This window comes from Alternaria incomplexa, assembly GCF_024043165.1.
Source record: "Alternaria incomplexa strain BMP 0042 chromosome Unknown scaffold_16, whole genome shotgun sequence".
Classification (NCBI taxonomy): Eukaryota; Fungi; Ascomycota; class Dothideomycetes; order Pleosporales; family Pleosporaceae; genus Alternaria; species Alternaria incomplexa.
The window spans coordinates 18,446-41,378 of NW_026249865.1; the positions used below are offsets into that span (position 1 = coordinate 18,446).

Below are 22,933 nucleotides of genomic sequence, written 5' to 3' on the forward strand. Positions count from 1 at the left end.
TTGATGCCGGCACGATGGTAGCAGGGGCCGCATTGCCGCCAGTGTTGGTTGATGGTGGTCGGTTTGGGTGCGCTTCGTTATCCTTCAACGGACAATGAAGTGCACCGAGATCAGTTGCTTATCTTCTGGCCGGCGGCTGTGATGATGCAACGGAAGCCACCATGTATTGCCATACACTGTCTTTCTCGTCTACCGCTCGCGCAATGCGATGTTTGTTATCGCGTCCCTTCACTGTCGCTTTGTTCAGTACAGAGTCGCTCGCTAACATCATCGCGTCTAGCCTGGTATCCTTCACTCAGCTTCAAAGGCAAATCATCGATCTTGCTACAACCCATTTCGTTCACCTTCCAGTAAGGCCGCCACCGGAGGATCTTGCGCAAGTGCCGTCCAACCTACCGTCCTTCCTTGGTGATAGCATTGCGTCCAGACAAGTCCGAACCGCATACATCGCCCACACTGTATCGAAGCTCATTACTTTCCGTGTCTTTGGCCCATTCCTGTTCAGTCTTGGACGCCGCTACGACAAAGCCGACTCTCTTTTCTCCTCGATGAGCCACCACATTCGCGAGAAGAGCACGCGCAAAGAAGCGATTTGGCGACAACAAACACTCCTTGCTGCTTTTACCAGCACTGGCGCGAAGCAGCGCATCAATACTGCTGCCGGAACCGTTGTCGAGGAGATCGTCAACGCTATCCGACACTTTGCTGATCCGAAAGAGGAGGAAGGCATCAAGATCGCCGTGAAGCGCATCGTGAAGGTCGCTGCGGAGACATGGAGATTTGCTCGTCTCGAGCGCGAAATGATCACCGCCGTCATGCCTGCGCTGCACGACGAAGAACATCAATTTACCAGCAACCAGTTCTGGCCAGCTTACAGCCCAGAAACCGGCTCAGCGACGGATGACCCACCTCCTCCTGATTCGCAACGACAACTGTTACTCAGGATCTTCCCGGTTGTATACCGCGAATCGAAGCACGAGATCTTCCAGAACAATGAAGAGCAGCGTGACGAAGGCTGCGTTCTCCACCATGGGCTGGCTCTGTATGATGATGCAGAGCCAGTTGTGACGAGAATGGAGGAGCTCAAATCTGCTGGTTTGCCTCCCCATACCACTGCATTAACGAGTCCGACTGACGAGGGCAAGTTTCCGCCGCCGGTACGTAACACCACCCGCGTGTTCACCTTACCCCAGCGTTCCTAGCACCGCTTTCGAGCTTCCTTCACCCAGCCTCTGACAGGCTCGCGATATATCGAGATCTACGTAAGATGAAAAGACTGCTTTAGATCACTTGGCTAACACGCTGGCTTTCCAGGCTTGCCCGCCTCCTCGCGACCCGATACCACCTCCCCCCTCTCCCCCCGCCCCTCGATCTCCGACGAAAGCCGAAACGAATACGGATGAGGAATCTCCAGTGTCACGTCCGATGTCACCGGAGAAGCCAGAGAAGCCCAAGAAGCTCTCGGCTATCGAGCGAGCGTTGAACCTCTTCTCTAATCCTTCCTCGGATGACAAGATGAAGCCTCCACCTCCAGGCTCTACCTTCTCACGTCCGCCGGCGCCCCCGACGTCCGTGTTTACGTCGCCCAGGAACTTCATTGGCATGCCCGTCGAGAGTTTGGCTCCCTCACATGCTCCGAGTGCAAGGAAGAAGCCTCCGCCACCACCGCCGAAACCTGCGTCGAAGCCTGACATACCTTCAACGGCTGCGGAAATCGCGGAAGCCATACGCCATCGCCAGTCTGTGGAGAGCGCGATCCTACCGCCGTCCTTCTCACGGACTACGACGGATGACACTATCCACGAGCATCCCGATTCGCGAGCTCCTACGCCAGTAGACACGGTGTCTCACATGTTCGATGCCATCGATGAGATCGAAACGCTGGTGCCCCAACGTACGCGAACTACGTCGACCTCTACCACGCATTCGCGACGCCGCTCTACGCACACTCGCCGATCTACCGAACACGCCATCGAAGACGAGCTGTTTGACATCACTCCTCGACCGGATCACACTCGCAGAAAGAGCGGTTATGCGGCAAGCATTCGCACGACTAAGTCTGCCGATACCGAGCGCACTGATCGAAGCGAGCGCACCGACAAAAGTGAGCGCACCGATAAGAGCGAACGTACCGAAAAGAGTGAGCGGACAGACAAGAGCGAACGAACAGACAAGAGCGAGCGAACCGAGAAGAGCAGCCGCAGCCATCGGACAGAGAAGAGTGACCGTTCGGATAAAACCGAGCGCGAAAAGGCTCGTTATGTGTACGAGACGCGTGGTGCTGCTATGAAAGCTTTATATCCCAACACTCCGGTGAAGGGCTCCCATGGCAGCGCTAGACACTCCGAGAAGAGTGTGAAGAGCGAGAGAAGGAAGGAAAGAGGCAGCAAGGACTCAACCAAGGAATCAAACTTGACGAGAGAATCCCGAGAGTCGAGAGAGGCCAAGAGAGAATCACGAGAGGTCAAGAGACAAAGGAGTATCTCCGACGCTGGCACATGGGATACCAACAGCATTATGACTCACGACTTTGCGCCTACAACCATCACGACCAACGCACCCTATCCTTTCATGTACGACTCAAGACGAGACTCGAAAGAGTTGAAGCGAGAGTCCAGGGAGATACGGCGGCAACGCAGCATCTCTGACGCTGGCACTTGGGACACGAGCACTGAGATCAGCCAGCGTCCTCCACCGACCACGGTCTCGACCAACGTTCCCTATCCTACAGGAATGCCTTGGGAGCTGAAGCGATCACGAAGCATTTCCGACTGCGGTACCTGGGACACCAGCAGTGAGGTCACTCAACGTGCGCCTCCCACAACCGTATCGACTAATGTGCCCTACCCTATGGAACAACACGTGGACGAGTCGGAACGATGGTCTATGCCACCACCTCGCAACTCAATGAGGATGGAGGTCTCCGACGATGAAGTGTCTGACACTGGGACCTGGGATACCAACACTGAGATCAATACCCACCGTGCTCCCCCTACGACCGTGTCTACGAACGTGCCCTACCCTTCCTACAACGCTCCTTCTACAATTATCTCTACCAACACCCCTCGTTTCACACAGCCTCCTCGACAGCTACGACGACCCAGCGTGTCCGACGATGACGCGTCTGATGATGACGTCTCCGACACTGGGACGTGGGACACCAACACCGAGATCACTACTCATCGCGCGCCTCCCACGACCGTCTCCACCAACGTCCCTTACTCAAGCATAATGCACCGCCAGCTGAGAAGGCTGAGCGGCAGCGATACCGGCACATGGGACACCGCTAGTGAGGTCACTCAGCGTGCGCCTCCCACAACAGTGTCCACCAACGTCCCCTACCCCTCCGCGCAATTCAGCGACCTTGGCCCATCGAGCTACCCACCCGGCCCCTTCGAGCAGCTCAAGCGAGTCGAGCAACTCCGAAAACAGCACGAGCACCACAGTTTCTCTGACGACGGGTCTGACTCCGGCACCTGGGACACAAGCAGTGAGATCACTCACGCTAACAACGGGCCTGCTACTGCTACGCAGGTGTCACAGAATAAGTCCTACCACCGTTCTGAAAGGCCGAGGGCACCAAGGAGACAGACGAGTCCGGCTATTTCCGAGGCGGGGACGTGGGATACCAACAGTGTGATTACGAATAACGATATGAAGACGACTGTTTCGACGAATGTGGGGTATGCTTCTGAGCGAAGATCTCGATAGGTGGATGCGAGCATTGTGTGTGAAGACGGTCTAAATGGTCCGCGTGACGCGGCTCTTTTTCTATGAGTTACTGCTATTGCGCTTTGTTTCTTTTTGTTTTCGCTTTATGCGTATGGCCGCAGCTACGCAGTATTGTAGGAGCTCATGTTGATGATGCAGATGAAGGATGAACACGAATGAGGATATATATGGATTACGGCCGAGCAATGCATGATGAAGAGAGTCTCGAGATGGTTGCATTTCTGTAGCAGGGCGTTCTGGTTCCTTGCTTGTTTGATTCGAAGTAGACGAGCTTGTAAGATAGTTATCATATCATCTGTTTTCAAGTGCAAAATACTGGTCGCATGATGGGATTGTGTGAAGTTCGTGTGTCTTTAGTCGTGCCTGGCAAAGTCATTGCTGCGTGATTCTATACTCGATTTCAAAGCCTTGGAGTCTCCAAAATGTACTCTGGTCTAGAAATTGTGCTCTCGTACAAGCGGAGGTCGTGGTGGTGCCCCCAAAGAAAGTGAAAGAAAGCTCCAAAACGCCGAGGCTAGCCCGAACATCAATCGCGCTCGAAGCTCAAGCTACCAAGACGCTCTCAAGAAAGTCCAACTCCCCATCTCAACGCCACAAACACCCATTCTCGCCTCCTCCAACCGCGCCAATTCGCGTCAAACACTCAAAAGAACTATCACCGAGCTTCAAAAATGGCAGAACCGTCTCACAATCCAGCCGTCGCAAACCCCGACATCGACCCAGCGCTCACAAATGGCGAGGCGCAACAAGCACCTACAGAACATTCCGCAGATGTAGAAATGGCAGATTCAGGCTCAGCACCAGCAGTAAGCTATCACTCTAGATATCACCACCAAAAGTCCCTTACTAACACACCCCTCAAGCCCACCACCCTCGACGCCTCAGCCTCAACACCCACCCACCAACCCAGCGTACAAACCGTCCCGCCCACACCCTCCACCTCAACCCCAGCACCGCCCTCCGCACCAAATCTACCGACCGCTACCACAGCGCCGACACCCACTCCCGCAGCCTCATCGCGCAACTCACCGCACCCCACTGCGCAAGCGCCCACACAACCCATTCCACACGGTAGTCCCACGCGAGTGTACTTGAATCAGCATGTGACGCCGCATTTGCTCGAGGCGATGAAACATCTTGCTACTGCGGAGCCGGAGAAGCCGCTCAAGTGGTTGAGTGAGTTCTTGGCGGGGAAGAGTAGGGAGATTGAGGGGACATGATGGGCTCGTGGAGGATGAGTAATGGGATGACGGGCTAGGGAGGAGTTGAGCACGGCATATTTGGGACGCATACAATAAGGCCATGTATATGGGCGGCCGCATGGGGAGCTGTCGCTCAGTCACTCGTGGGCGAGAAGGAGACTGTCATACACATGCGTGTTTGGGCGGTGAGCTTCGCGATCTGTTTGTCAAGCTTGACTATTGAACAGGCAGCATGGGTTTGAAGAGCAAGCGACATGGGACGACTTCAAGCGCATGGCAGATGTTCACCAAAAGTAATAAGACGGCGTCAGGATGATACCCAAGTCAAGCAGCAATACAACAAGTAAATTCCAGACTTTGACACTTTCAATGCAAATTGGGTATAATTCAATTCGAGGTGATGCTTTTGATTGATTCATTCCATATCGTGATCCTGCTAGGTATCCGCAAAGCATCCATGCCCGTGAAACTCCACTTAAATGTCTACCATGACGACTACCATCCACACCAATCCGACATCTGCTTATGCGACGAGGGTAGAGGCGGTGGCGCTCTCGTACCTCCAGGTAGGGGGGAGGGCACCGACGGTCTTGTAGTAGCGGGAGAGCTGAAGATGATTAGCACGTGTTCTTCCACACGATTCAGTCGAGCAAACTTACACGGTGGATACGGGACTCGATGAGAATGAGGCGGAACTTGGAGTCGCGGTCCTTGCGGTTGGTCTGAAGGTGCTTGCGGACGGCAACGGCCTTCTTGATCAACATGTAGAGGTCCTCTGGGATGTCGGGGCTGAGGCCTTAAGCGCAAAATGTTAGCCTAGACCAACAAATGCAGTTTTGTATAGCGCGCAGATGCTCACGAGGAGCAGAGCTGTGTTGACATGCGCTTTCATGTGTATAGGGCAATCGTACCGTTCGACTTGAGGATTCGGAGGATCTTGTTGCCGGTGACAACCTTGACCTGAGCGACACCGTGCGAGTCACGGAGGATCTCACCAATCCTGCGATTGTGTTAGCCGACCAATTCCGTGTGTATTCCTTTCCAAGCGATTGTCTTACTGAGATGGTGTAGCACCCTTCTTCGCGAGCTTGCAGATCTGGTCGACAACCTGCTCGGGGGTGGTCTTCAACCACGCCGGGGGGCTGCGGGAGTAGGGGATGGCGGAGGCTGATATGCCCTTTCCGTTGCTGTGAAGACGACCCATATTGAATGAATGTTCCGGATGGCGACCTGGTCGATTAGTACGGAGACGTGGTGGTGGGCTTGTCGTGGGTTGAAGTTCGCGATCGAAGACTCCAATTTCTCGCGGCTCGGCTAGGTCTGTGGTGGACCGTGCGCGGACTAGCGTCAGAGCTCCTGCCTGACAAAAAGTCTGCGGCGACCAACCTCGTCCTCAACACCTCACGATGTCAAAACATTGACCTTGGCGTGCAAGCGCGATTGTCCCGGCTATGTTGAAGCTAGATGATCGCGCATCAGATTACGATTGATATCTTTTCGGAATTGCTTACCCTAAGCCAGCTACAGCAGCTCACTCCCAACGTAAGTTCAACCCAGTTCCTCCCTTCCATCACAATTATGAGATCCAGTGCATTCGACGCCTCTTATTTTAGGCGGGGTTCTTCGGAACTTCGCCGGTGCATAAATCTCTATTCTGAAAAGTGTCATCTCTGCTTTACTGCATGAAATCTTGCGAGCGACCAGTGCTGACAAGAAATAGACATACAGATCACCTCTACTTGCGCTTCCTCCTGCATTCACTACTCGGTATGTACTTCTGCCGTTTTCTTCATCGCACAATGATGACAACCCATACTTTTGGCACCTCTTATTTTAGGCACACCCGTAAGGGCGTTGCCAGTGCATTCAACTTATACTCTGATTTGCGATCTTATCAACTTCTTTATTTACATGATACTTTACTGGCGACATGGACTTACAAGAAGCAGTTTTCAATTACATTAGGTTGTTGTCGCCTTCAGCCTCGGTCAGATCGCACTTTCTTGTTGACTCACGCGTACGCGGTTTCTCGTACACTGCTCGTGGCTTCCGCATGCTAGATGTCGTCACGCCATAGTCAAATATATCAATAATAATACATCCATTGATCCTGTGCCAGCTCATCACAACCCTACCTCACTCCAACGTTTTCTTTCACGCTTCATACACATCCCGCAACCCATTGCTCGTACAATAGCCTCTTTCAATTATTCAGCATGAAGCATACAATACTAAGCGCAGTCATCCTCCTCCCCCTCGCCTACAGCAGAACCGCCAAAGAGCTATGTCGCGGTACCGCTGAACTATCCTCTGATGGCAACTGGTACTGTTCTGAGGTCTGGGCCATCACCTACCGCAACATCAGCCAGCCTGGTGCCTATAATCGGACCACTACAGTCGATCCAAAGACTGGTATTTGTGGTCATGAACGTGTCGACTATCCTAGCGCAGGACCACTGACACCATTGTTCGGACAAGTATAGTTTGACTCGGGCTCCAGTTGTTACATGGCTGACAGGATCAGGTGTCGATGCACCTTCGCGGGCCGATGAACGTCTCTCAACTCGCCGTATACCAACTACCTGGTGACGCGCGCGCTATGGGGAAGCGAACTACAGTACCTTTCTACAACCGTCGGCGATCGTTGGAGCAGCCAGAGACACCAGTGGCAACTACTATGCTGACACAGTCGACGTCCTCTGGCCGGCCCAACCTTTTCAACAGGGATGCATGCACCACATCGTCCAGCTGCGTCTCGACGACAGTAACACGGACGGTGACCGTAAAGGCGCCCTGCCCCCCGACTGGTACTGCACAGTCTGGACCAAACACAACCTACATAGGTCCTCCACTGCCGTGCTTGCCCACGTCTGGTGCTCAATCGATCTCTGGCTCTACACTTCCAGATCCGAACTGTACTTGCGTTGAAAACGAAGAGCCCGAACCCATCTTTCAGCGACCCAACGGGCAGGTTTACGTCAGTCCAACGCCAACGCTAAAACATGCACCGGAAACATCATCGACACAGGACACGCTACCAGTGTCACAGCATCCAGATGGACAGCCCTTCGAGGTCCCTTCACCCTCATCATCATCACCGCAAGACACATTACCAGTGTCCCAGCGTCCAGACGGACAGCTCTTCGATTCCCCTTCGCCCTCACCGTCATCAACACAAGACATACTACCGGTGTCGCAGCTGCCAGACGGACAACCTATTCAACTCCCCTCGCCCTCGCCATCATCAATGCAAGGCATATTGACGGTGTCTCAGCGCCCAGATGGACAGCCTATCGTACCCTCGCCTTCACCATCATCACCACAAGAGACGCTACCAGTATCACAGCGTCCAGATGGACAACCTTTTGACATCCCTTCGCCCTCGCCATCGCCCGTCTCGAAGAGGCAGGGTTCAGATTGGAAGCGGATAGCATACTACACGTCTACATCACCGGCTCAAGCCACCGGGCTCAGCTTTATGGCTAACCTGGGTGATCCTCAAAAGTCTGGTACTTTTGACTAGTGAGTGTTTTCTTGTTCCAGAAGTTTCGAAGCTGACATGTTCAGTGCATTTGGAAACTCGCTCAGCTACGTCACTCCCCGGGGTGACAAAGTAGCAGCTGAGAGTCAGCCGTTCGAAGGCACGCTAAAGACGTCTGAGAACGAAATCGTGGTCCTTTCCGATAAAGAGTGTGACGCAGACTGTCCGTACTGGAGACCCGACGCGACATCTCACTACGGCTGGTCAGGCTCCTCGAAAGCCTTCTTCATCGAATTCCAAATGGACCACTACGACAACGTAGGCACGGACCAAGGCCTCCTCTCTGACGCCCCGGCTTACTGGTTCCTCAACGCAGCCATACCTCGCATCCTCCAGTACGGCAACGACCGCAACAACATTCCCTGCTCATGCTGGTCAACCGGCTGTGGCGAGTTCGACGCATTCGAGCTTCTCAGCAAAGGCGCCGAACGCGCAAAGTCGACTATACATCGGCAGGGCAATCTAGAGGGTGGTGACTCCAACTACTTCAGCAGACCAGTAGGGAAGAAGATGAAGTTTGCGGTTGTTTGGCACTATCCTCACATCACGGCATTGGTGTTGGACGACGACTTTGACTTTTCAGAGAGCATGTCAAATGATGCGATTCAGAAGTTGGTGGCATACGATCCGGATAGCTGGGTGCATTCTCTGTATGCTATTGGGGACTGAGGTGGATGTTTTTTAGGCCTGGAGGATTGAGATATTCGTGTGAAGACATCTTACATGCAACCATACACCTAGCAGTACAACCGAAGTGCTCTTGCACAAGAAGACCATTTTCTTTTATTCCCGATGCGTGAGACTGGCGACCGAGGCAGGCTCACACGTGATGTAACAATCATCTGAAGACGGACATGGGCGATGCAGCGGAGTGGGCCGGCGATTGGGGTGGTGGCAAGCTGACGGATAGGCCTGCCCAAGCGGGCACGAGAAACCGAGGTCTGTTCGCGACTCAGAGTCCGTGAACGACGACCAGCCGCATCCCGGCCGACAACATTGCGCATCTACTCATCGCCTCCATTACCGTCTACACCCAACGTCGCGTCTTCGCATCTAAACCATCGCCCAACTTACTGCTCACGTGCAGCCACTGTCGACGCGGATCCGCCCCTTGAGCGATTGCCAGTCTCGGCCGGCGCAGTTTCCCCGCAAAAACTCGCTGCCCCGATCGCCGCGAATTGCCAGCCTCCCGACGTTTGCTGACGACATCCGCCATCGTCTCTGCAAAGTCACTTTCTGTACTGCGCACATAGCGCGGAGGAGGTACACTCTGAAACATGTCTGCGCCATCGCCGCCAAAGCCCTGGGAGACGAGCAATGGCGCGACGAGTGCCTCGGTTGGTGAGTCCGCCAGCCATCCGATACGTCAGGGACGCCGCGACTAACAACAACACAGGCCTCACTGGATCGAATAGCAGCACAGCACCCACCTCAACAGCCACATCCTCGAGTGCGCCTCCACTACCATCCGTACCAGACTCACTCAGCACCGTCGCGAACCGCAACGCGTCCAACTACTCGAGCATGAACAACCGATACGGCTCCCCCTACAGCAGCGGATATGGTGGAATGAGCAGCTACAGCTCGCCCTACTCCAGCATGGGGGGTGGCTACGGCTCCATGTACGGTGGAATGGGCGGTATGGGTGGCATGTATGGCGGCATGGGAGGTATGGGCATGGGCATGGGCGGAATGTACGGCGGTATGGGAGGCATGCAGGGCGACCCAAACAGCAGCCTCACGCAGTCCTTCAGCCAGAGCACAGCAGCGACTTTTCAGTTGATTGAGAACATTGTCGGCGCATTCGGCGGCTTTGCCCAGATGCTTCAGAGCACATATATGGCGACACATTCGTCATTCTTCGGTACGTCCGCCCCTTTCCAACTTTCAGCGATATGCTAACATCCTCAGCCATGGTATCTGTAGCAGAGCAGTTCGGAAACCTACGACAAACGCTTGGCTCGGTATTGGGCATCTACACAATAATGCGATGGATACGGACGGCAATCGCAAAGCTCACCGGACGACCCCTACCAGCAGATGCGACCGCCCTCACCCCCGCGAGTTTCGCAGCCTTCAACGGACGTATGCCCGACGGCTCGCCAGCTCCCGCAAAGCCTTCCAAGAAGCCATTTATCGTTTTCATGCTCGCCGTTTTCGGTCTCCCCTACCTAATGGGCAAACTCATCAAGGCGCTTGCGAGATCACAAGAAGCCCAAGAGCAACAGAAGATGCTAGAGAACCCGCAAGCAGGACAGCCCCTCGACCCCAACAAGCTCGAATTCTGCCGCGCGCTCTACGACTTCACACCCAACGCCAACATGCATGCAATGGACTTGTCGGTGAAGAAGGGAGACATGGTTGCTGTGCTCAGCAAGAGCGATCCCATGGGCAACGCATCAGAATGGTGGAGGTGCAGATCAAGAGACGGACGCATGGGCTACCTTCCGGGCATTTACCTCGAGCCTATCCAGCGCAAGACACCCGCACAGATTACTAGTGGAAGCCAGGCCGGAAGCCCAGCTGGTAGCAGAACACAGACAATGACGAACAGCAGCGCCGCGAGCAGGACTGCCACCATGACCGGAGCCCCAGCACCAGTACCAGAGAAGGTTGGTCCGAAGGTGGATAGCAAGGCGGGCGATATGGGTGTTGAGAGTTTCCAGAAGGGCGCCTTTTACTCGTAGGCCTCGAGCGTCGTTCTTGAGCGTATTCTTCTTGGTTCTACATCGCGTTTATAGTAATGATTTCCGTTGCAGTGTCTTCTGCAGGTGTGTACAACTTGGCTAGGAAAAGCTACGGTATGGCGTATGGCGCGAGAGATATCACGGGTCAATACTATTTCGAATATTCAACAAAATATCCATTACCAGCCGTGGCTCAGATTCGTGTTGCTACATGCACAGTGTTAAATGTTGATAGATAGGTACTCACTAAGGCGAAATATACTTCTACGTCAATGATAATTTGGGTGGATGCGGTATAGACTACAGATATCTCTAGTGCCATCTAGTATTGAAGAGCATGGTTGGTGAACTACGAGGATGCCCAGATGGTTCACAGCAAAATGTACCTGGATAGCCGCGTTCCGCCCTGGCGCGCCGCGTGAACCAACCTTCGCAACAAAGCCGAGCACCGAGACATCAGGCAGCGACCGCGCAAACAATTCACACGTCCTATCACCTCTACCTCGTGCCTTCCAGCCTCTTCCCTGTCGCTCACTCCAATTCCACGATCGAACTTCCTGGCCGCTACTTAATCCTGGGCTGCTACCTGATACGCGCGCGGTTGCCCCTCCCCCACACGTTGTCCATTCCACCTGCAGGGTCGCAGCTTGTCCATAAGCTTGTGAGCTGTTCAGCTACCTCGGAACGAAACTACGATACACGTCATTCACTCTGCGTCCTCCCAGGATACATTGTTAGCTACATATACCCACGCGTACACCCCAGGTTGAGAGGCGCACTGCTGCTGCACATCTCGAGATGTTCGCGTCGAAAAGGTTAGGCAAGGTATGTTATCACGGTCTTGAGCACTGAGATAGAGCTTGAGTGCAATGCAATGTATGTAAGGATCTAGAAGCTAACACATATTATAGGAGCTCGCAAAGGTACCGTAATCCTCTCGTACATTGTTCATCGCCCGTCGAAGCACGTTGCTGCCCACCAGACGCCTACAAACTCCACGTATCGACGCGCGGAAGCCTACACACACAATATGACCACGATGTGAAGGCAACGGATATGGAGATTCACACACGGAGGGACAGAGCCGCTAACACAGCGGCGTATAGATGCACGAAAAACTCCCGCCAGGCATAACTCTCATTAAGGCTGACGACTTCCAAACCTGGCTCATGGACATTCAAGTTATGGACTCGAATCCGTTGTACGCGGGCGAAACGTATCGGTTGAAATTTAGCTTTACTCCGCAGTATCCTATTGAGGTACGTGTTCCAATATCCGCAACCTCCCCCAAACCAGACCTCGCTAACCCTCCTCCCCACAGGCCCCCGAAGTAATCTTCCTCCGCGACGAAACCCACCCCATACCCTGGCACCCGCACATCTACTCCAACGGCATCATCTGCCTCGACCTGCTCGACCGCTCCGGCTGGTCCCCCGTCCACAACGTCGAGAGCGTGTGTGTCAGTCTTCAGAGTATGCTGACGAGCAACACGAAGAAGGAGAGGCCGCAGGGAGATGAGAACTTTGTGAGGTATAACACTCAGCGGCCGAGAGATATTAATTTTGTCTTTCATGATGAGACGGTCTGAGGGGTATGGAGGGAATGGGGTGGGCATTTGGGAAAGGGATTAGATGGACTAAAGCATGGAATTGGTGTTTAGGGCGTTCATGGTATGGCCAAAGGGAGGGGATATGGGATTGGATATGACGCTACGGCAGATTTCATGATCACCGAATATGGACAGCGATACTCTGTGTGCAGCTTTGACTTCTCCTCCAATTCGTGGAAGTCGCTCGCTATTGAGAGACATACTGTCGCATTTGATGCTACTCCTATCAAGCAGCATTGTGTATCATTGTCAAAAGTTCTCAACAAGGAATGCGGCCGTCTTCTACCTTGAGCTTCTACGAATGCAGATTCTCGGTGGTGTTGTGAAATCTATAACTTGGTTCAGCTTGCCGCCTACATCATCTCCCCGAACCGAACTACGCACCATTCTCAGATCATGTGGTCTTCACTACACCTTTTTCCCACGTAGAATCGTTGATCCGCTCACTCTTAGTTCAACTCTAAGCGCCATTTCAGAGGAGAAGAACCTTACATACCTACTTGACCCTATCGAATGCAACCACAATACACTATCTGAGAAGCTCGGGCAGATAGCTACTCTAACACGCGAGATGAACCTCAGGTATCAGAAGATGTACTCCAGACAACAGAGAAGACGCCATCACAGATTTCAAGGCACCTCAGAAGACCCGGAACGTACGCCAGCTGACAAAAGGCTATTGTGGTGACACTGAGAACGATGCAGAGGAGCTAGAGGAAGAGGCAGAGTCGTAGCTCTAAGAACTTGTCAAAGAAGACAGAGTTCGCGAAGCTTCTAAAGAGAACGCAAAGCACTATCCTAAGACCTACGTCAGCTAACAAAAGGTTATTGTAGACAAGAATTTTCATTGACATGGATGTAGCGTTGTGGCACATTACGTGATCGGCATTGGCACATGGTAGTATCTGTTAGTAAATTCCAGTTTGTTGAATGAGTTACCACAGGTTTTCCATCTACACCCGTTTTACGCACTGGTGCTGAGTCATGATATCGGCAAACTCAGCTCTCTGACTGCAGGCTCTCAGACTTGTACCAAATAGCGCGGTCCCCACCACCCTTGTTCCTCGTCAATCACAACCTCCTTGACATACCAGTGATGTTTCAACAGGCCCGTTGTTCTTAAGCCAAACAACTGCTGCGACACGTTGTCTCCCCCTTCCGCCGGGGTGCTAGAGGTCGTTATGTTGAATTCCGCCTCGCCGTGTTTACGTCCGTTGTTGTCAGTCCATTCTTTCTCATCCTCCCAGTAGTCACCGCACTTATGCTTCATAGCTTCGCATGCCGCCCACGCGTCATGCGCCGTGCCCAATATGTTTGTTTCGACGATCCTATTGCCACATTCGTCGATGGCCAGGAAAACAGTGTTAGCAAAAGTTGTAGACGTGCCAACTATATCGCTGTGCTGCGGGACGATTTTGATAGCTCCATCGTCGCCATGATATTTCACAATCCTGGGCTTAGAGACATCAGGTATTTGCACGTAACGTGGTGCAATCCTTTCGACAAGGGCGACGGCTAGGGCTTGAGTGGAGAAGACGCCGAGGACGCGGGGGATGAATATGGCAAAGAGTTTGCCTGCGCTGCTGACAATGTAGTAAGGTTGGCTGCTAGACATTGTGGTTTGTGGTAGTTGGTGAGATGGTTGCACGGGATCTCTGGGACTAGGGAAGTTATATAGAAAAGGGTTTGGAACCCCTTGGAAGAAGGAGATCGGAGAGTATCAAACTGGGAGTTGCAAACATTAGTATGCCGGCTCCAGGAGGATCCATAGGTAGAAGTGTGAAGCTGGCCATGGACATGATGTATCGCGAAGATTGTCGTGGTCTTTGTTCCGGAACCCATGGAAGTGAGAAGAAGGGCAATAAATTGGCCCATTCATGAAGACGGCGTCTTAAGTAAGCAATTTGGTCCACGACGCTGGATAACTACCTTGATACTCAGCACTCCAAAGATTTCTGAGATCATGCCGGTAGACGCATACTGTGTAGGCTCCCTAAGCTGGGGCGGATGGATGTAAGCCACAACGAAGATAGCCAGAATTTTGGATCTTGCGGCCATTGATCTGACCCGAGGGGACAGCACGATTGCCTAACTTTAAGAAAGGCTTGTTGGGGTCAGTCTGCTAGACAACTACCGTAGCACTCAATGTTCCAAATTATTTTCAGATGATAGCGTCGGGCGTGTACCGGCGTGGATTGACAAGATTGAGGACGATATAGGCAGGTCTTGTCTCAAAACCTCCCACTAACTGTCAAAGCTTGGCTGCGGGGCACCTTCTCAATGTCACGGTCCGGACTGTTTTCTTTCTCAGCGGGCCGAGGCTTGAAGGTATATCGATGTTGGATGGGTGGTTTTTCATTGAGTATCGATAAGCGCCGCGCCAGGTTAACCGAGTCTGCCTAGCGTCATTCGCCGACACTACGAGAGATCCCTGCCAGGCCAATTTTTCTCTGATCGCTCGCCTTTAAGCAAGCGCGAAAAAGATTCCCAACCCTCTTTTCCACCTTCTCTCCAACACCTTCCTGCTCTTCAATTTTTCAGGTTGTTCCTTATACACATACCGCAATCATGAGCGACGAAGTCTACGAGGGTGCCATCGGCATCGATCTTGGTGCGTAATATTCGCGAATTACCCCACAGTGGGATGCGTGTGTGCTAACAATATCGCAGGCACCACCTACTCTTGCGTTGCCAACTACGAGGGCACCAATGTCGAGATCAGTATGCGCCCGCCACTTCTGCTATCAGAGACCATTGTCTAACAATGTTTGCCCACAGTCGCCAACGAGCAGGGTAGCTTCACCACCCCCTCGTTCGTGTCCTTCACCAGCGAGGAGCGTCTCATCGGTGAGGCGGCCAAGAACCAGGCTGCTATGAACCCCGAGAACACCGTCTTCGATGTCAAGTGAGTTCTGCCGTTCAATCGTCGCACGCGCACGATCAGCCGACTGACTTTCGCAGGCGTCTCATTGGTCGCCGATTCGAGGACGAGACCGTCACAAAGGACATCAAGTCATGGCCATTCAAGGTCGTTGACCAGGGCGGCAGCCCTCTCGTCGAGGTTGAATACCTCGGTGAGACCAAGCAGTTCTCTCCCCAGGAGATCTCTGCCATGGTTCTCGTCAAGGTAAGATCTGCGCACACACCAGCATGGCGGGGCAATGGCTAACAAAATCAACAGATGAAGGAGGTCGCTGAGACCAAGCTCGGAAAGAAGGTCGAGAAGGCCGTCATCACCGTTCCCGCCTACTTCAACGACAACCAGCGTCAAGCCACCAAGGACGCCGGTGCTATTGCTGGCCTCAACGTTCTCCGTATCATCAACGAGCCTACCGCCGCCGCTATCGCTTACGGTCTCGGTTCCGGAAAGTCTGACAAGGAGAGGAACGTCCTCATCTACGATCTCGGTGGTGGTACTTTCGATGTGTCTCTTCTCCACATCCAGGGTGGTGTCTTCACCGTCAAGGCTACCGCCGGTGACACTCACTTGGGAGGTCAGGACTTCGACACCAACCTCCTTGACCACTTCAAGAAGGAGTTCACAAAGAAGACTAAGAAAGGTATGAGCAATGCACCCTGGAGCCTACATTAACCTCGGGTGGTCTACTTTGCACTCTTCCAGCCTGATGTAGGCTGTAACGCTGTTTAGGTGTTGCTGTCATTGTTTTCTCTGAGGATGAAGCTAACTCCCACATAGACATCAGCGGTGACGCCCGTGCCCTCCGTCGTCTCCGGACTGCTTGCGAGCGTGCCAAGCGTACCCTCTCCAACGCCACCCAGACCACTGTTGAGATCGACTCGCTGTTCGACGGTGAGGACTTCAACGCCAACATCACCCGTGCTCGTTTCGAGGACTTGAACCAGAAGGCCTTCGCTGGCACTCTGGACCCCGTTGCCCAGGTTCTCAAGGACGCCGCCATCGCCAAGGACAAGGTTGACGAGATCGTCCTTGTTGGTGGTTCCACCCGTATCCCCAAGATCCAGAAGCTCCTCAGCGACTACTTCAACGGAAAGAAGCTCGAGAAGAGCATCAACCCCGATGAGGCCGTTGCCTACGGTGCCGCCGTCCAGGCTGGTATCCTCTCCGGAAAGGCCACCTCCGCCGAGACTGCCGACCTCCTCCTTCTCGATGTCGTTCCCCTCTCCCTTGGTGTAGCCATGGAGGGTAACATCTTCGCTCCCGTCGTTCCCCGCGGTCAGACCGTCCCTGTACGTGTTGCCTTTGCTACAAAACCTGACATCTGCTGACTTCATTTCTAGACTATCAAGAAGAGGACGTTCACTACCGTAGCCGACAACCAACAGACTGTGATTTTTCCCTTACCTACTGTATGCCAGACAAATACTGACTTCATTTTCAGGTTCAATTCCCTGTCTTCCAGGGTGAGCGTGTCAACTGCGAGGACAACACCTCTCTCGGAGAGTTCACCTTGGCCCCGATCCCGCCTATGCGCGCAGGCGAGGCTGTCCTTGAGGTTGTCTTCGAGGTTGACGTCAACGGTATCCTGAAGGTCACCGCCACCGAGAAGACCTCCGGCCGCAGCGCCAACATCACCATCTCCAACGCTGTTGGTAAGCTCTCGTCTGCCGACATCGAGAACATGATCAACGACGCCCAGAAGTTCAAGTCCTCCGACGAGGCCTTCAGCAAGAAGTTCGAGTCAAGGCAACAGCTTGAGTCCTACATCTCCCGCGTTGAGGAGATGATCTCCGACCCCACCACATCCATCCGCCTCAAGCGTGGCCAGAAGGAGAAGATCGAGTCTGCTCTCTCCGACGCTATGGCTCAGCTCGAGGTTGAGGATGCCCCCGCTGATGACCTGAAGAAGAAGGAGCTTGCGCTCAAGCGCACTGTCACCAAGGCCTTCTCCACCCGATAAGCGCATCACATGACAGCAGCGCCACAAGGGCGTGCAGGAAGGAAGGAAGGGCGCACGTGCAGGATACCCAGACTGCGAGCTGCGAACGGAGTTTCATCTATTGCGGCATTTAACGATAGACTTGGTGTGTTTGGTTCCTTATCTTTCATGGGTTCCCGGTATTCAGGAACGCGGAAAAGTCTTCTTTGTACTTTCACGACGATGCCTGACGAAACGATCGTAATGGATGTTCTGCAAAAGTATGCCAGCGGTCAATGTCTCTTATGTAACTCACGAGGTAGCTACATGAAGAGAGTGGAAAGGAAATTGAAATGACTTCACTGAATATATCTTCGCCGTGCTGCTTGATGTGACGGCTACGTTGTTATGTTTGCCACCGATGGCCTTTGCGATGAGTAGCGAATACCTCCCAGCTCTATCGTGGTTCTGTGCTATCATCCACTTCCAACACACTCCGAATCACATCAGACTGCATCATCACACTTGGCTTGCCGCTGCCGCTATCACTGAGTATCTCCAGGCCGTATCATAATCGACATCTTGACGAGATGATGGGTCCATGTATTCGGTAACTTCGCTAGCGTTCTTGACTGTCAGTGGTGGGTCGATACCAAAACCACCTCATATCGGAGGCGGAAGTGGGGGGGGGCTGCAACATATCGAACAGTCCAGGCGCGGATGGGAAGTCATTCATGTGGAAGACGTCAGACAGACCAGAGTAGGAAGGCAGGTGGTAGAGTAGGCAGGGATGAACGCAAGAGCCAGAGTTGAGACGGGCTCGGGCCAGAGTTAGGACGAGCATAGTTGCTATGTGGTTTTCGACGGGAGAGGATAGGAGCACCAGGAGAAAAGAAATGGCCGCTCTCAAGAAAAAGGATTCATTAAGAGAGTTCATATCGACACCTACGCGCTATCACATACCGCCACCTCAAGCCTTGAACCTCTGCTTCTCAATCGCACTCCCCACCAGCCCCTCCCCCTTGACCACATTCGTCGCACAAACGACAATTCTACTGCCCCTGCCCTCCCCACCACTCTCCTTCAACTTCTCACCGACAAACCTCAACGCCGCAATCTCAGCCCTCGTAACACCGCCCAGGAAGAACACAACGATGGTCTTGTTCTTCTCACCTGCACTTCCATTCAACAGCTGCCGCGCCTTGACGGCCTTCTCTTCGCCCTTCTGCGTCTCATCGAAGGTTGCGCCGCGGATGTATTTGCTAGCGTCGTCGAAGATGCGGAGGCCTTGGGCGAGGGGGTTAGCTTGGGCGCTTGCGCGGGGGTCGGAGGGTGGTTTGATGGCGTTGGCGAGGGTGTGTTTCTGGATGATGGACTGGATGATGCGAACGCTGAGGGGTGCATAGCCGGAGAAGGTATAACTGATGTCGTTGGGGCTTGCTTCGTTCACGTCGTCGTCCCAGAGCTTAAGACTCTTGCGCAGGGGCGTGTAGTTTGTTACGCTGCCAGGTTTGGCGGGCGCGCCTACGCCACCAAGACTTACGCCGCCTCGTGGGCCTAGTAGGCCCATCTTCTCGAGTGAGGCGAGGGTCAGGATGTGTTGTGGACCGTAGGCCTGAATGATGGCACGTTTGAAGGCCTCGAGATCTTTCGGACGGATGCCGGCGTTGGTGGTGGACTCTAGGCAGAGCAAGCGAAGGATGGCGGGTAGCGGTACATCACGGTTGATGAGCTCGTTGATGAGATCGTGCTGTGTTGTTGGGTCGGCGCCGGACATGATATTCTGCTGCACTTCCAAACTCCGCGTGAAGATGTCGGTGCGCGTGAATTTGATAATCTCCTCAGCCAGACTGGTATGTAGCTTCAAGCTTGCTTGCTCAGCCTGGTAACCAGGCAACTTGGCGACAAAGTCACGAAGCTCTGTAGTCGTCTTTGTGGCAAGCTGGTCGCGTCCTGTGCTGCTCTGCAGACGACGAGCTGCTTGGTTGAGCAAGTTACCGACGATAGCAAAGTTCGCATCACCCAGATCAGCATACAGAGTGTCTTTCGAATCTATCATAATCTTGCGCTTCATGCTCGTCGATGCTGATCCAGTCTGACCTTGCTGCGGCTGTGCGCCACCAGCTATGGAAGAGTCAACTTCGGTCTGGTTGGCGGTGATGTTGAAGACCTCGTCAATGAGTCCTTCATACGTCAATTGAGTTAGTAGCACTGTAGGGAAGTCGACTTCCCGATCAACGATGATGAGGCTGTCGATGTTGGAACTAGGTGCTAAGCCCAGGAATGATGGTCCGCCGCCGGCAGAGGTCTCACCGGCCGTTACTTCGGTACGCATGCGGATGAGTAGGTCGGCGAGTCGCTTGCCATTATCACCTTTTCCGATAATGCGCGGGAAGAGACCATACTTCTGTTGCTGAAGCATGAGTGCTTTGGCCGACAAGTAGATCGCGGTAGGATCTTTCTTCTACGCAAGGTTAGTATCAAATCCTCACCAGATCCAGGACGCACATACGAGATAAAGATCTGACACAGCATCTTCAAGTTCAAGCGATAGCACATCATCTGCAAGCGGCACGAAGAACAGCGGCCATTCGCTCACGCTAGCTTCACCCAAGACGCCCGCCTCTTCAAGCAGTTGGTCCGAGGTCATAGTACGGCGCGGCACCCAAAAGATGGAGAATTCATGTTCAATCTGGCTGTCTCGCCGAATACGTTTGATTTGATCTATCTAGTATGTTAGCACCGTACAATAGACTGCTCCTACATGGAGATGAAGGGCAATCCAAAAAAAGTGCTATGTTCAATCTAGGGATCAAGACTGGCTAGACAGAGTGGGTACTGTCTGTCTAGCCTACTTTTTGACCCAAAGCTCCAAATGCCGTGAGGCGGATGGAGGAAAGGAAGCCGAGGGAGCTTCACTTACCAGCAACAGCCATCACAGTCTTCGCTTTCTCGCCTCTGACGAGGAAGACGATGTTGCGCTGAGAAGAGTCGACATTGTCGTTCTCAAGGAAGAAGGGCTTGTCGACGCCATATTCCTGGAGCGTCGAAAACTTGACAAGCAAGTTCAGCGGGCCTGCGAGAGCTTTCTCTAGTACGAGGTTCTTCTTTCCTCTAATCTGTCCGCACGCGTTAGATGGTGCAGCGACCTGCGACGTTGATATTACCTTACACCCTCGAGCAGGAGCAGCAGCTCCCGGCGCGCTTTTTCAGTTATATCCGCCGCATTGAGAGGTGTGATGGGCGCCATATTCGCCGCTGTATCATGAATTACAGGTTTTACGGATGAGCCTCAGATGCATGACTACATGCAGTCGCCCTTGTGATGTGAAGGTCGATAGAGGGTGAGAACGAGGTGGTTGGATTTTCGGCTCTTAAGCTTTGAACCCAAGGCACGTGCACGTCAGAGTCTTGGCAAAATTGTGGATATACCGCCAACAGAGGCGCTTGATGATCTTCACTTGGATCTTATTATATCAGGATTGACTATGTTCAGATACTAGAGCTAGCGCTTGAGTTCGTAACTCTGATCGTGCATGATCAAGGCTTGTTTATCATTGTAGCTACCTCGGCTCACCTATTGAAAACGGTGCATCCATCTATAACACAGGGGTATACATCAAACTAACAAGTGATACGAAGATTACAGATCCATGTTCCTCTCCTCTTATGCTACATAAGAATGACCACGTTCCTATAACGCACCCAGAGCCCGTAACGCAGTGCGTAGCTCCTTCACGGCGGTATCTGCATCTTCGAAGTTCATCGCAGAAATGGCCCACTTGGCATGCTTTGTAGCTTCCATGATGGAATCTTCATCATTCCTGAACGGACCCTGCGATGTTTGCTGGAGAGGAGGTTGTGGTTGAGCGTATGGATTCTGGTGGGGCGTTGACTGGTACTGCGGCTGAGCAGGTTGAGAGAATCCGCCTTGTTGGTACTGTTGTTGAGGCGGCTGTGGCGAAGGCGAGGCAAACTGATGTTGGTGTGGGGGTGCTCCGAAGCTGGAAGATAATCTCTGAGGCTTTTGCGGAACTTGCGGGGGCGTAGGAGATTGGTATGGGTTTTGAGGTGGTGGCTGCTGAGGAGCCTGAGCAGGCGCAGGAGACGCCGGGTTTTGATAGAAGCTTGCAGGGTCTGATGGTTCCGGAGCTTGTGGTGGCTGAGGGCTCGTGGGCAGAGAAGATGTCATGGGGTCTATGTCCATTGGAGCGGTTGGTAGACCTGGTGCCGTCGTCTCTGCCGTGAATGTAGGAGGATCAGGAGCGTCTGTTCTCGGGAAGTATCCACCACCGATCGAAACGACAGAGCCCTGCCTCGAGGTGTCGGGTTGTGATATTGGAGATACATCGTTGTGCGATGACTGGGTGTATCCAGTAGGTGCAGAAGGGAGGTTGGGAGGTGGTGGTGATACTTGGCGTGCGGAGAAGTTGGGCGATGGTTGGGTAGAGGTATTCGGTGCTGTCTCTACGGATGGTTGGTATGGGTTCGGGGGTGGAGCGCCTTGGTTTATCCGCTGGACTTCTGGGTCGTTTGGATCCAACGCAGACGGCGACATGGGCTGCTGCGGTGTTTCTTGTACGGGGTTCGTCGCATTGGGGTCTTCGTTGGCCTTGATAGCTTTAACGATGCGTAGCGCATGGTATTTGGCGAATTTTGTTTTAGAAGTGATCTCTGGATCGTTGTTCTTCCATATCGACATGATCTCGAGGAAAGTAGACGCGGCGAGGAGGGTATCGGCTGTCTGTCTGGGAGGATTTTAGACCAAGCGGCAGCGATAAGGCTATGTGTGTAGTGCGTACCCATTGACTCTGTTCTCAGCCATCTCCCTTTCTGCCTTTGCGAGGGTCCGTAGCGCGAACTGTTCGCAGTATGCGCTTGCGACCGTGTCATCCAGCAAGGCATCCTCGTTGGGGTTCTCGGCCTTTGCTTGCTCGAGCTTTTCCATGAGATCGGTCGTGTAGGCGGTGCATTCTTGGTCGGCCGAGTGTAGTCCACCTGCGATAATTCTTTGGACTATGTAGAAGCGTACTGCCTAGCTTTAGTATACAATCCTCGTGTCGACGCGCGCGGTACTCACGCCAGTACGTGATGATGGGCTTGAATCGCTCGAGCTGTGCCGCGCGCTTCGCAAAAGACGCGAGCTGCAGGCTCTTGAGCTTCGCCGGTACTGTGTCGGCCATTGTTGGAGTAGAAGGTGTACTAAGAAGACGCGGTGTTTAGTCTGGAGATGGATGCGTAGAGATGCAGGCGCCTAGAATGCGGTCATAGGCGCTAGTCCGGACTCCGTACCCCTGTCTCCCCGCATCTCAGCTATGGCCATG

The 22,933-nt window shown here is 53.3% G+C and overlaps 8 protein-coding genes across 8 annotated transcripts; 5 read left to right on the forward strand and 3 right to left on the reverse strand.

The window, feature by feature from the left end:
* Positions 1-14: 14 nt before the first annotated feature.
* Positions 15-4,509, forward strand: J4E90_009386 (uncharacterized protein; the record flags this gene model as incomplete). Its single annotated transcript, XM_051438905.1, has 4 exons — positions 15-17; positions 300-1,157; positions 1,315-3,490; positions 4,196-4,509. The coding sequence occupies 4 exons, from the start codon at positions 15-17 to the stop codon at positions 4,507-4,509; spliced, it is 3,351 nt and encodes a 1,116-aa protein (XP_051286982.1).
* Positions 4,510-5,457: 948 nt separating this feature from the next.
* RPS13A (40S ribosomal protein S13-1) lies at positions 5,458-6,138 on the reverse strand (the record flags this gene model as incomplete). Its single annotated transcript, XM_051438906.1, has 4 exons — positions 5,458-5,541; positions 5,594-5,730; positions 5,846-5,934; positions 5,993-6,138. 4 exons carry the CDS (start codon positions 6,136-6,138, stop codon positions 5,458-5,460), a joined length of 456 nt encoding a protein of 151 aa, XP_051286983.1.
* Positions 6,139-8,493: 2,355 nt separating this feature from the next.
* Positions 8,494-9,144, forward strand: J4E90_009388 (uncharacterized protein; the record flags this gene model as incomplete). Its single annotated transcript, XM_051438907.1, has 1 exon — positions 8,494-9,144. The coding sequence occupies one exon, from the start codon at positions 8,494-8,496 to the stop codon at positions 9,142-9,144; it is 651 nt and encodes a 216-aa protein (XP_051286984.1).
* A 608-nt stretch (positions 9,145-9,752) lies between these two features.
* On the forward strand, positions 9,753-11,162 carry J4E90_009389 (uncharacterized protein; the record flags this gene model as incomplete). Its single annotated transcript, XM_051438908.1, has 3 exons — positions 9,753-9,816; positions 9,872-10,339; positions 10,387-11,162. 3 exons carry the CDS (start codon positions 9,753-9,755, stop codon positions 11,160-11,162), a joined length of 1,308 nt encoding a protein of 435 aa, XP_051286985.1.
* Positions 11,163-11,960: 798 nt separating this feature from the next.
* On the forward strand, positions 11,961-12,750 carry J4E90_009390 (uncharacterized protein; the record flags this gene model as incomplete). Its single annotated transcript, XM_051438909.1, has 4 exons — positions 11,961-11,987; positions 12,074-12,085; positions 12,269-12,421; positions 12,484-12,750. 4 exons carry the CDS (start codon positions 11,961-11,963, stop codon positions 12,748-12,750), a joined length of 459 nt encoding a protein of 152 aa, XP_051286986.1.
* Positions 12,751-15,339: 2,589 nt separating this feature from the next.
* SSB1 (Heat shock protein ssb1) lies at positions 15,340-17,651 on the forward strand (the record flags this gene model as incomplete). Its single annotated transcript, XM_051438910.1, has 8 exons — positions 15,340-15,382; positions 15,442-15,492; positions 15,550-15,676; positions 15,733-15,898; positions 15,953-16,331; positions 16,469-16,980; positions 17,032-17,079; positions 17,133-17,651. The coding sequence occupies 8 exons, from the start codon at positions 15,340-15,342 to the stop codon at positions 17,649-17,651; spliced, it is 1,845 nt and encodes a 614-aa protein (XP_051286987.1).
* A 928-nt stretch (positions 17,652-18,579) lies between these two features.
* On the reverse strand, positions 18,580-20,859 carry J4E90_009392 (uncharacterized protein; the record flags this gene model as incomplete). The annotated part of the gene is made up of 4 exons (XM_051438911.1): positions 18,580-20,073; positions 20,122-20,333; positions 20,533-20,728; positions 20,782-20,859. The coding sequence occupies 4 exons, from the start codon at positions 20,857-20,859 to the stop codon at positions 18,580-18,582; spliced, it is 1,980 nt and encodes a 659-aa protein (XP_051286988.1).
* A 444-nt stretch (positions 20,860-21,303) lies between these two features.
* On the reverse strand, positions 21,304-22,792 carry J4E90_009393 (uncharacterized protein; the record flags this gene model as incomplete). The annotated part of the gene is made up of 3 exons (XM_051438912.1): positions 21,304-22,357; positions 22,412-22,640; positions 22,690-22,792. 3 exons carry the CDS (start codon positions 22,790-22,792, stop codon positions 21,304-21,306), a joined length of 1,386 nt encoding a protein of 461 aa, XP_051286989.1.
* Between the last annotated feature and the right edge of the window lie 141 nt (positions 22,793-22,933).